Raw genomic sequence first — 13,075 nt, 5'->3', positions numbered from 1 at the left:
ATGACATGTATTAATAATGTTTTAATTAAAGATTCTGAACTTTAATTAAATTCATTATGAACATTGCTTTTTGATTATTATCCTTAAACATTATCCTCTCGTATATAACACTTATATACAATGTTTAAGGTTACATAAATAACCATGGAATTTTGATTGATATTCATAAAATATTCATAAATATATGCACATAAAATAATGAATAAACTCTTTTATTAAATAAATAATAAATATCATATTACATCTTATGCTTCTAGGACATCATTCCCAACAGTTTCGACCAACACTTACACGATACAATCTCACCGGCAAGCCAAGAATGGATCGACGAGTTTAATAGATTAACTTTTAATTTTTAAGACGATCCTTCTTCTTCAAATTAAATTTTATTATTGTAATTTGTAAATATTTATTTACTTTGTAATTTCTAATTTGTATAGTGTTATTGTAATCTTGTATAGACTTTGTAAGTTTGTCAAATTTATAATTCGTCCCACAATGATTGCACTCCTTTTTCCTTACCAAGTTTTTATCTCAATTGGGTTTTTCTTGATAAGGTTTTTAACGAGACAATCATGAATTATAAATTTAAAAATCAATAAAGAAATAATTTTTTTTATATAGTTCGTGTGTTCATTTCAAATTTCAAATTGTACACATTATAATTATACAAATACAAATTATACAATATAAAAAAATAATATAAAAAAAGTTTAAAAATTCGGGTAGCCGGTCAGGCATCGGGCAGCCCGACCAGGCACGGGCAGCCACCTCCTGCCCAAAGCCCATCCATGGTGAAATTCAGGTTGGGTCGTGCAGGCAGTTCGGGTTCGGTTCTCGGGCAAAAATTTGGACTTTTCGGTGGTCGCGGGCGGCCCGTCTAAGTTTCAGCACTAGAGCAAACTAGTCAGGGCTGGTAAACGGGGTCGTCGAGAATGATCTCTTCAACCTGGTTCACCCAATCTAAGTAATTCTTCAGACGCTGGCCATTTACTTTGAAGATTCTCCCATCGGTCGTGTCCTCAACCTCGACAGTACCAATGGGAAAAACGCGTTCTACTATGAACGGGCTAGTTCACCGTGACCTTAACTTACCGGGGTAGAGATGCAAATGGGAATCATAAAGATGATGACTAGGAATGTGCCTTCAAAAAAAAAAAAAAAAAAAAAAAAAAAAAAAAAAAAAAAAAAAAAAAGAAAAAGATAAAGGAACTGGCAGTAAATTTTTACAGCAGAACAAACAATATGAATTAGACATAAATTTTAGACGTGGTGAATGACAAATTGACGGTGAACAAGCAAAATAAGAGCGTCTGTCTAATCACTACCTTGACAGAGAATATTAATTTTCAAGCGTAGAAATGAAAGAAATCAAAGTACAAAGCTTGCCGTTGTTAATGAATGAAAAATTTGTTTGACGTCTTATTTTTCAAGGATTTAACAAAAAGATGAGTTGAAAAAAAAAAAACTAATGTGATTTTTTTATCTCTCCTCAGTCCCGATACTTTTTTTTTCCTCCTTTCTTTTACGCCTTTTTTAAGAGATAAAAGAGTAACCCTCAGTATAATGTAGTCTATGACCACGTTACATTAAATTTGCTTTAATCTTACTATATTACACCAAAAAATTATGAATTTGCATGAAAAATGTTATACTTGACTTTGTTCATTTCACCGATTCGAGTTTTCAGTTATAAGTTTCTACAGTTAAAAACTCTCAAAAAATGTTATATCTAACTTTTTTACTATAGTTAAAAATTCTCAAAAAATATCATATCTCAGTTCGAATTGAAAACCTAAATCCGCAAAGCAAATAAGACCTTAGATTGTACCGTCCGTATGGCCGCCAGACTTAAGATCCCGCTTACACACACGTCTTTAACCTTATTCTATCAAAGTCCTTGAAATATCTGGATTCTTGAATCTCCAATATCTTTCTATTCAATTTGTACCGACAAACTAAATATGTATGTTTTGATGCAGACTTTCAACTTTTATTCAACGATTACAAGCTGTAATACTTTAGTTCATGCATTGAGGAAAGAAACTTCAATTTTTAGATCATTGCGCAAACACCTGAAAATAGATCATATAAACAGAAATTCTAAACATAAAACTATTTTGGTTAGATGAAGATTAAAGAGAGCCTAAATGGTGTCCATATTGTCTAGAAACACACCCAAAAAGAGCAACTCCATAATCATCCTCCTGAATGAACTGGTCTATTAAGCAGCACAGATGGCATCATCGCAAGGAGATTAAGGGTCGAATTACGGGTTATTGATATGACAAGCCATGAAAAAGACCAAGATCTGTTATCGACATGATACCACTACTCGGCAAAATGAAATCGTTAGCTACCAAAGAAAATAGCACGCTGCGGGCTTGTTCACGAAAAGTTTGAAATCCATGTGTACATAAGGACATTGCGGCGAAAACTTAACAAGTCATGATCCAGATGTAGCTTTTTAAATGTTCTAAGACACACAATAGCAAGCATTCCTGTGTTTTCCACTTCCTTTCGGATCTGTCTTTTCTTTCCTTGTTTTGACTTCCTACTCAAGAACTGCCATAAGATTTTTATGTTACTAAAAAACATCTCAATGATGAGAGCAGATAATGATACCTTGAATATAATCAAGTGTTAAAAAGTGCAGCTACAAAGTTTATTAGAGATTTTCCATTGTCTTTAAAAATAACCCAAATAGAAAAAAAGAGAATTGAGGGGATCCATGGATAGAGCATACCTAATTGTCATAGAAGCGGGAACGACGTCTCCCCGAACTGTCAACACAAAACCAATTTGGATAAATTAGATGTAGAGGAAAGAGCCAGCAAACTCCAAGGTGTTTAAGATCTTAGTTTCACAAACTAAAATGACAAAACGACCTTAGTAACGAATAATTGAACATTTCAACACATTAACCACAAACAAAATTTCCAAATCCTAAACTATATTTACATGTGCTATCACTAGTTCTTACTGGAAAAAAAATAAATAAATAATACTACAATGACTTGGAAACCAGCCATAGAAGTCCCGTGATTCTAGAGCAACACTGCAACAGAGTACAAACATTGACGAGATAAATTATTAACTTAAGTTGTCAAATTCTTTTCTTTTTTTTTTTAGCACAGGATCATGCCAATTAAGTATTTCACTAAGATGAAAATTGTTGGAATCTATAAGATATCAACATGATAAAGCATCCAAAGGAAAAATAAAAACATGGTCAAGTACTACGACCTTCGATGACTGGATCCACTCCTTGAGGGGCCACTTGTGCTCATGAAATCGTCATCAATATCATCTACTCTATAGTCTGCAAATTCTACAGATGTCACAGAGCCCTCATCAGAATTTGAAGTATCATAACTTGATCGGCGGCTTCCTCTCCTTGCATCACTAACTCTTGACCTTCTTCGGTTTCTAGAACTCCTGAAGTTTTCGAAAACCTGATACAAGATACAGGAGGTCCACCAGTTACCTTCATCCCCACGGAAGTCCTCATACTCATCCCCAGTGTCATCACCACCATATTCTATCACGTAGTCCCCCAAAACCACACCACGCGGGACTTCTGAATGAATAGTGCTCAGAACATCAATAATTTCAGAGGACTGCTGGAAATTCTCCCAGTCAAGCTGCCGAGCAGGATCAATCTTTGACGGACGAGCATGTGGGTGCTCTTTTTGAGCATGTTTCTGGAGTTCCGAGAAAGTTCCTGTATACGTACATTGTTCCTCATCACAGCAACGTTTCTTCTCATCAAGATGCACACGAGCCTTATCAACAACCACCCATCCAGTAACCTCACCTCTACACAAGGGACAACTTGGTTTGCAGTTGTCCTCGGATTCAACTGGCTCGGTGTTTACCACATCACTCGCATCAGATGTGGACGGAGATGAGACACCATACGCGCTCTTGAAACGGTCCAAACAATTCGAGTGCAAGTGGTTTGTGTCGCAAACAAAAGCGCGGCACCCTTTCTCGTAAGATGAGCATTGAAGAAGCACACTATTGTGAGGGAAATCCAAACATATAGGACAAATCACATCTTCCCAGTTCGTAACCAAGGGAATATCAATATTCATGTTAGATATATTGGATTGAAGCTCTCTCTCACTATAAAGATTCAAAGCCCATGAAAGGTCTGCTACTAATTAGAAAGAGTGCAGGAACATGGCACACAACAGTGTGCTCCTTCAATGTGCAAAGAAGGAGAAACGCTGATTGAACTAACTAAACTTCTAGTTTATAAAAATATATACAATAAGCCCTTGATCCTGTATATCAGGCCACAATACAAGGCTGCACATGGTAAAAGAATGGTGTTAATAACAGTAGAATAAAGCATATTTTACAACTTCAGTCCCTAAAAGAAAATTTCAGGAAATCATAAATCTATATATATATATATATATATATATATAATTGTCTAACACCAACAAAGCAAGAACTAGTTTTTTCTCATAGAACAAGATGCAAGAAACAGCACCAGTTTTACCAGAAAGACTTACAAATCACCAACAATTGATTAAAACCTCCATGACTTAACCGAATTTCTTTGTTTTCTATGTGTTCCTAGAATAAAATAAAGTCTTAAAAAGAGAAATATAAGGGCGGAAGATGAACTTGTTTGCAAAATAAAAACAAAAATCTGAAAAAGAATGATCCCTGCACCCTTCCCCTTGATAATTGCTAACATAAAGTGTGTTTTGCAAAGAAAAAGAACCCCAATTCCATATCTTTTTTCTTTTCTTCCTTTGAAAGGCAGCCCAAGACTAGATAATCTATAATCAGATGAACTGATAAATTTAACAGCATAAAACTGGCTATTGAAGATGACATTTCCTCTTCTCTATTTGCTTTTGTTTCAAGAGCCAGAAAAGATGTCAGCATATATGGTTAAATATTGACTAAAAGAAATAATAAGAAAAGTCAACAAACCCCAAACAGAAATTGGGCAAAATTAAATATACAAATAAGAAAACGGCAATCTGTAACCAATCGTTTTCATATTAAAATCTTGATAATATCAGTAATTATGATGTTCCCAATATCAAAGATAAACAAACCCAGAAACAATATAGAGGTTCCATTAGAGAAACATCAAAATAAACACTAAAACTAAGTTAATCAATCAAAAACTAGGCTATTAATAAAAAAAAGACACGATCAAACTCGTCTGCAAACAACAAGATTCAGAAAAAACCTACAGCATCAAAATCAACAACTGAAAAACTAATAAAACACAAAATTGATTAAGGAAATGAAACTAATATACAAGAAAAAGCCACAAGAAGTGAAGAACCAACAAATGGGTATTGATTAAATCAACTAAAAATGAAAACTTTAGCATTAAAAAGAAAAAACCAGAAACAAAAAGATAGCCTTGCTCACCTAATATGAGAATCGTGGGGTTGAAATTACAAAAACTTAAAGACCCAAAAGAGAGAAGCAGGTATCTTTAAATAACAAATAACTTTAGGGGAAGTTGTGGTCTCTCGGTTCTTTGATTGTGTGCGCTCAGACTCAGAGTAGGTAGGGTCCCAGGTCCCTCTCTCTCCCTCCCTCCCTCTCTGTCCTCTCTCCTCTCTCTCTCTCTCTCCAGTTCAGTTTTTCTTTTTTAAAAGAAAAAAATTATCTTCCTAAAGCTCTTTCCTCTCTCTCTCTCCAGTTCAGTTTTTCTTTTTTTAAAGAAAAAAATTATCTTCCTAAAGTTCTTTTCCTTATTCCAAAGGAGGACACAGAGAATTAGGAAAGAAAAAGAGAAAAATAAAAGGAAAAAATATATTAAAAAATGTACATTTACCACGTAATGACAAATATACCCTTCATCGTTGACCAATCTTTTGCAAGTCTTTGAGGGAGAACAAAAGTTTTTCGTTTCTCATGTAATTTTTTTTGTTTTTTTTTTTTTTTTTTTTTTTTTTTTTTTTTTTTTTTACTTTGTGGTAGATAATATTTTTTTTCAGGAGAATGTAAGTAATGCCTAATTTTTTAGAAAATAAATCATGTTTTGTAATTTAAAATAACAAGCAAATTTGACATAAAACCTTGGTGGTTGAGAAATATTGTGATATTTTGTTAACAAACTTTTTGTTTAGATTTGGATTTTGGAATTTGAAATACTCCACTTGCGGAAAAATAGAAGAGAAATAGTCAACGGAAATGTTTGAGAAATCGTTATTTTAGTATGGGAAATTTATACGCCCTTGTAGCATGTGTGTCTCCGTTCACAGTATAATATTAACAAGTGTACCAAATTTATTCACCTTCCAAAAAACAAAATGCATAGTAAAATTAATTTGCTTTTATTGTCTTTCCAGACTCAAGAAATCTCCTCTGTACTTTTACAAAAAAGAGTGCAGACATTAATTATTGAAAATTTTATATCGAATTAATTATTGATATTAAAAGAGTTTACTTTATGGCACGCGAGCCAAGTGACCAATTAGTCAGGACCTTTTTTTTTTTTTTTTTGGCTACCATGTTTACATTTTATTTTTGAAGTTTCCATGCATATAAATATTAAAGCTATATATATCAATACTTGTATGTTTTGTTCCTATATAAAATAACCACGTAACAAAATATGAATAAATATCTGCTTTGATTTTCTTTATTGTTTAGTGCTTTGGAGTCATAATGGTGCATCATAACCAATGAATTATATTAGAAAGCTAAAATGAATTTCCCAAAGGTAATAAAAAAGCAGATTAATTCATATGTCAAAATCCATTAGAGTAAGCAAAAAATGAAGGTATTTGACTAAAATTACACATGACGTGCGGACTTCCATTTGTTCACTTACATGTCTTATTAAAAGTCAATTCTCAAAAATAAATAAACAAATACAGCACTTATTTCAGTTCTTCTTTTTCCATGGTTTACTTCATTTTCTTCAAAACACAACCAAAAGTGGTAGGTTAAAATTCTGAACTCTAAATCAAGGTCCACAGGTTATAAATGAGGGCATCAAATGACTGAAGATAGCTCAGTCTTAATCGTCATGTCGGATGGCAACTCTTTTAGGAGCAGATCGCTAATTAAGGGTGTGGCATACATAGGAGGTCGACCGCTTTAAGGAGATGCAAAGGATAACATGGGGTTGACCGGACTAATAATTATAGATGAAGATGGTTCTGGAAGAGCTTATGAAGTTGAGTCTATGCAAATCGAGAGACATGCAAGATTTACTTCGGGATTTGTTATTTGTAATTCAAGTATATGAAATTTAAGCGATGAAATCGTCCTGATTGATTGTAATCTTCATCTTTTGGGAAACTATCTCAAAAGATGAGGGAAATATTCCTGAATTAAATAGAAAAACCAGTAGGACGATAGTCAACAATATAAATAAGGGATTATAGGTCGAAATATCCCTAAGTCTCATTCAAAGCAATTAGAGTGTGTAGTTCTCTTTGAAAAATAGTGAACTCTCTTCTACCCACAGTAGATGTAGCTCCTGAATCAATGGTGAATCACTATAATTCTTGTGTGCTCTTACTTTTAATCAGATTTTGAATTATTAAATTCATGCAAACCGTTTTAAAATTTATTATATATGTATTGACGAATTTTCACCGTCGACAACTACCAAAGCCAAATATATATATTATCGAAAATACTTTTTGTTCCGAGTCGTGGGATTTATGATCCCACGTGTTTACTAACGTGGTGATTATTTAGGATTTGTTCTTTTAGAGTAAAACTAAAAAAAAATTTAAACTCAAGTTATAACTTTACTGAGTTCATGTTCGTTTGTAAAATTGAGTTTGAACTTGAGTTTTAACTCAAGTTTTAACATGAGTTTGGAGCTAAAATCTGAGTTCAAGTTTTCCCTTCAACTCAAGTTTTTAAACTCAACTTCAAGTTAATGAATAATATTTTAACTATTTTTAAAAACGTCATAACTTTTTCGTTTTAATTTCAATTGAGATGGTTTTTCTTATATGTGTTCACAACAAAAAGACGAATAAAATCTCACTCATATATCCTATTAAAAAATTTTATCACCATTAAATTTTTATTAAAATACTATCTAAATATATATTTAAGTTTTGACTCATTCAGACACAAACTCAAATAGATTCTCAATTCAAATCACAACTCAAATGTGCACATCCAAACACAAACTCAAGTTACAACTTCAACTCAAATTATAACTCAAATTCAATTAAAGATCTACACTTAAATCACCATAACTAAAAATGCAACTGAACAAGTCCTTAATAACTTGATATTATGTCTTTTCATTTCTTAATCTTCTTTTATCTTTCCTCCAAAGGCTAGTCTCACTTTTTTCTACAAATGCTCTCTCCTCTCTTGTTCTTCTCTCTCCCCCATTTATTCTCTTTTGTGCATATGAGATTTGTGAGGTAATAAAACATAGGGATTAAGAACCGCACATTGAAACTATAACCTAGAAACTGGAATAATAATCGGTAGATTTTTTTTCTACATGATTCTTAAGGTAGATTTTAATGTTGTGCTTTTTTGGTTGAAGATCTAAAAAATAAATAAATAAATAAAAGTAGATATTGCCAATGACTTTTATGACTCAAGTTCTTCATCGGAGATCCCTCAACATTTTTGCTATGCTTGTTTTTTATTTATTATATTTTTTTTTTTTTTGCTCCTAAGGTCTTTTGTTTCCTGGTGTTTTTGTCCAACAAAATCTATTCATAAGAAAAGTAAAAAAAAAAAATCGTATTTTTTTTTTCTTTTGCTAACAACAGTGAGAGAAAAATGAAACATGAAGCCATCTTCCTTTTTTTCACTTTTAGAGATGAAGAACCAGAGAAAAATTTGAGAGATGAGAATTAGGGCCCGTTCATCTCACCGAATTTTATTATAATAAAATATTTTCAGAAACAATCATATTTAATTTTTTTACTACAGTAAAAAATTCTTACATAAAATCATATATTAACTCAAATTAAAAATTTGAATTAACCAACTAAACGGACCATTTGAGAGGAAAAAAAGAAAAAAATAAATACAGGTGTAGAGACTCAGAGATAATGAGAAAAAGAGAGATTGCCCCTTTGGTTGGTGGATTCGCAGATTATTATTCGTGACTCACTACAGTATTTTTTTTCATAAAAAATACAAGTAAATCAAGAATGATTTTGAATCCATCAACCAAACGTCCACTAAATGGTGGGGCTCACAAATTAAAATTTATTTAAAAATTTTAAATGACTTGGCTATGTTGATTCGTGGACTAATCAGTTCTCTACTTGTGGATCGTGGGAATAGCCCGCTCGGGCCAAATAGCATCCCCATATATTATAATAATCTTAATACATGTTTGTGAAAATAAACGTGGAAAGTAATTTAATACCAAGGAAGAAACAAAAACATGACAGTAAATTGATATTGCAGTTTCCAAACAAAAAAGTAAATTCATTCAAGATTGCAAGATTCATCAGTGTCCACATAGTCAACACTTTTTCAATTCCAATCAAAAAGTGGAATGCTCTTGACTTACTCCCACCCTTTTCTCTCCATTTTAAAAAAACAAGAGAAAAAGATAAAAGAAAAACAATCAGTTTTACTTTTTCCTGAATAAAATATAAAGACACGATTATAAAAATAACAACTGTTTTTCATAATCTATTATTTATGCTATTAACAAATATTTTCGTAGAATCTAAAACATATTATGATAGTATATTATGCCAGAAAAAAATATTAGGATAGAATTTGAAAGTTATCTTATCAAAATATTAATAACATAAATAAAAATTTAAAATTGATGCAGAAATAAAACAGTGTTTCTTTTTTATAACATTTTTTTTCTCAAATATAAAAGATCTTTTTTTTAATAAAATGTATAAACGACCTCTTTGTACTCTTGCAAATAATCCCTTCAGAGAGCAACCAATCCCCAAGTAAATGTTATTGTAAGGTTACTAATGATTTTTTTTAGGGGAAAAGGTTACCATTACTAATGGACGCCTTAATGACAGAATATTGTGTTCATATTATTTTTCCTTAGAAAAATATTGATACAATATATCCCCTCAGAAAAAATGACACATTAATAATTGTCCCTTGTAGTTAAAAGAGAGGAAATCTAAAATACTATTATTAAAGTAATGCTATTTTATTTCTGTTACTCTGGTAAATTTATCCTATATCACTAATAATTTATAAGTTATTTTTTCATAACTTGCATGATATCTTTCGTAATATGCAGGTTATTTTTCGTTAGTTGTATGTTATTTTTTGTAACTTCCAAATTATTTTCCGTAGTGACATTAAAATTTTGTGTTGTGGCATAAATAATAGAGTTGGAAAAAAATAATAATTAAAATTAAAGTTTTCTCTAATTAAAAACATTGCTACATAATTTGGTACATATATATGTGTAAAATTTTATATCGCAGCCATAATTTGCTATTTTTTTCTCTTCTTTTTTTTCCCCGTTTGGCCCATTGACGACATATGTCCAGAATGTATGTAATTTTGGTTAAAGTAACTCTACTCTTGACTAAAAATTGATAGCAAATTAATGGGAATGTTCCCTTTGATAAGAGTTTGTTTCATTAATGCTAATTGCTAATGGTTAGCGGGTAACTAGTCACCTTTTTTCGTTCTTGTAAAAGTCCAAAAAGAGTTTTTTTTTTTTTTTTTGCTAATAAGAGTCTAATAAGAGTTGACGTCTCAAAACCGTTAAGAACAGAAAATAGTTTGGTAGACTAATAAAATATCTGATCACTAATTCGTGACTATTATACCATTGAATTTCACTAAATTTCAGCTTTAAAATTTTTACATTCTGTAAATTTAACATTAACAAACGGCACAAGAATATAGTTTTAGAAATTGTCTCCAATTCAGTATCGAATTAAAATAACATTTGTATATTTTTTTTTAAAATATGTATATATTTGTTTTAAAACATAAATATTTTTACTTAAAATATATAATTTTTTTATAATAAAATATATAATTTTTTTATAATAAAATATATAATCTATATTTTTTTAAAAATATATACACACTTAAAGAAAAAATATATAAGTACGGACTGAAGACTGGGTTATGTTTTTGTATCCTTTCTATAAAAGGAGCAAACATAACTGATCCATTTATTTCGCTGATTTAAGTTTAAAATTTAAATTTTTCTATAATAAAAAGCTCTCATAAATAATTACATTTAATTTTTTTATTACAGTAAAAAATTCTCATATAAAATCACATCTCAACTCAAATTAAAAATTTAAATCAATGAACTAAACGGACTCTATTATTTTATTTTAGTTGTTTCGCTATAATAATGGACGTAGTTTTTTCACTTTCTGACTTTTTCTTTTTGTTTTGTCTACTTGTCATGTAGGCTTAAGTGCTTTTGATCTCTTGATTTTATCGCTGACTATCGAAGCATTAGTGGTGTATTTAAAAGAGTCAATATTGTTCCTTATTTATTTTAGTTGTTTCGCTATAATAATGGACGTAGTTTTTTCACTTTCTGACTTTTTCTTTTTGTTTTGTCTACTTGTCATGTAGGCTTAAGTGCTTTTGATCTCTTGATTTTATCGCTGACTATCGAAGCATTAGTGGTGTATTTAAAAGAGTCAATATTGTTCCTTAATCGTTTTAATAAAACTTATGTGGTTAAGGTTGAGTGCAAATAGTTAAGTCGCTATTTGCACTTAGTCTTTTACGTTTAAATTAGTGGTTGTATTTTTTTAATTTGAAATATAATTCCTTTTTTAAAAAAAGGAAAATTATAAATATTTGTCATAATCCCACACAGAGAATCGAATAATTCTGCAGGTACAAAGGGATCTTTTTTTTTTTTTTTTCATCAAATGGAGAATTGCTCTAAGTAAAAGGCCAATATGCCCTTAAACTATAGATCCAATATTCTCCTGAAAAAAAACCTCTCAAACTATAGATCCAATGCAATCATTCTTGTTTGAATTTTAATTCACTTGAGGCATGCTCAATGCAAACTACAAAAAAAAAAAAAAAAAAAAAAGGCATATAAATATTCGTTTATTATATATAAGGTGGTCCAAGTGTATCATCTTTTTTTAATGACTGTACTAATTGCTATGTTTGTTATATATACATTAATGGGACTGCTTTCCAATTAAGTTACTAAAATATAATGGCGTATATACATAAAAGAAGGAAGTATACGAGTGAACATCCTTCCATTGGAAGTAAACAATTGTTAATTTGCTATCAATAAGTAGCAAGTAAGAGAAACGTGAGCCTAATAATCCAAGTATCAAACTTTAGAAAGTTTGCCTGCAAGAGCTTTTTTTTTTTTTTTTAATTGTCTCGTTGGAATGTGTTTTTTGTTGCTATTATTGGACAAGTTGGAACGTGGCTGGCCATATCGCAATTCTAAATAGGAATTCCAATCATTTTATATTTTTTGGTATGTTTTATTCACCAATTACCACTAATGCACTAAATGAAAACGTTAATAATTTTCATTTTCTTGTGGCTGTTATCAATCGTTTATATCATATTGGCATTTGATCACAATGAAATGTGTGGGACTCACAAAAGCTAAAGATAATAATTAATTGTGATTATTTTAGGTGATAAATGCCAGCTAACTTCTTCTCTTTACTTTTTATTCCTAAAGAATGTCTAATATAAGAGAACATTTTTGGTAATAAACCTGTAGAAAAATGTTAAATACAGACTTTTTTTACATATGTTAACATAATTTTTTGACGCATGTCATTTATATTTTCTTATATAAATTAACTTAACAATAAGTCAATTCCTTTACGCTTATTTATAAGTGTCATATTTCTCTCTTTTGGAGGGAGATCATTTGTCCCCTCTTCTTCTTTCTCTCTTTCTGTTCCTCCAATGAAAATATGTCACCTTATTAAAACTTAACAAGCTAGCAAAATTTCTAGACCTTTTCTAACACCGTTAAATTAGAAAAGAAAAAACTAAATGTCTTTTAAACCCTAACATCTTGTCTTCTTCTTCGCAGATCTTAATACTTCATCTTCTGCAACCAAAAGGAAAACCCAGTACCCACCAAGATCTTTGAGCAGACATTTCCATCCCTCATCCCAAAAAA

General features: G+C 30.8%; 1 protein-coding gene across 2 annotated transcripts; it reads right to left on the bottom strand.

The window, feature by feature from the left end:
* Positions 1–2,312: 2,312 nt before the first annotated feature.
* Positions 2,313–5,622, bottom strand: LOC21387931. Of its 2 annotated transcripts, none has more exons than XM_024169756.1 (4): positions 5,407–5,622; positions 3,244–4,314; positions 2,747–2,783; positions 2,313–2,565 (listed from the first exon to the last, which is right to left on the bottom strand). In XM_024169756.1, exons 2-3 carry the CDS (start codon positions 4,095–4,097, stop codon positions 2,747–2,749), a joined length of 891 nt encoding a protein of 296 aa, XP_024025524.1. In that variant the 5' UTR covers positions 4,098–4,314; positions 5,407–5,622; the 3' UTR covers positions 2,313–2,565. The 2 variants fall into 2 exon arrangements, with proteins under 2 accessions (XP_024025524.1, XP_024025525.1); XM_024169757.1 differs by having other exon boundaries at positions 3,247–4,314.
* Between the last annotated feature and the right edge of the window lie 7,453 nt (positions 5,623–13,075).

This window comes from Morus notabilis, unplaced genomic scaffold (genome assembly GCF_000414095.1).
Source record: "Morus notabilis unplaced genomic scaffold, ASM41409v2 Scaffold1421, whole genome shotgun sequence".
Taxonomy (NCBI): Eukaryota; Viridiplantae; Streptophyta; class Magnoliopsida; order Rosales; family Moraceae; genus Morus; species Morus notabilis.
This window is presented reverse-complemented; position numbering and strand designations above follow the sequence as displayed.

Bases quoted from the DNA above. Each gene is read 5' to 3' on its own strand.
- LOC21387931 (XM_024169756.1), bottom strand. From the start codon at position 4,097: ATGAATATTGATATTCCCTTGGTTACGAACTGGGAAGATGTGATTTGT. The intron at 2,784-3,243 runs GTAGTACTTGAC...TTGTGTTGACAG, and splicing joins GGATCCAGTCATCGAAGGTC to TTCGGGGAGACGTCGTTCCC.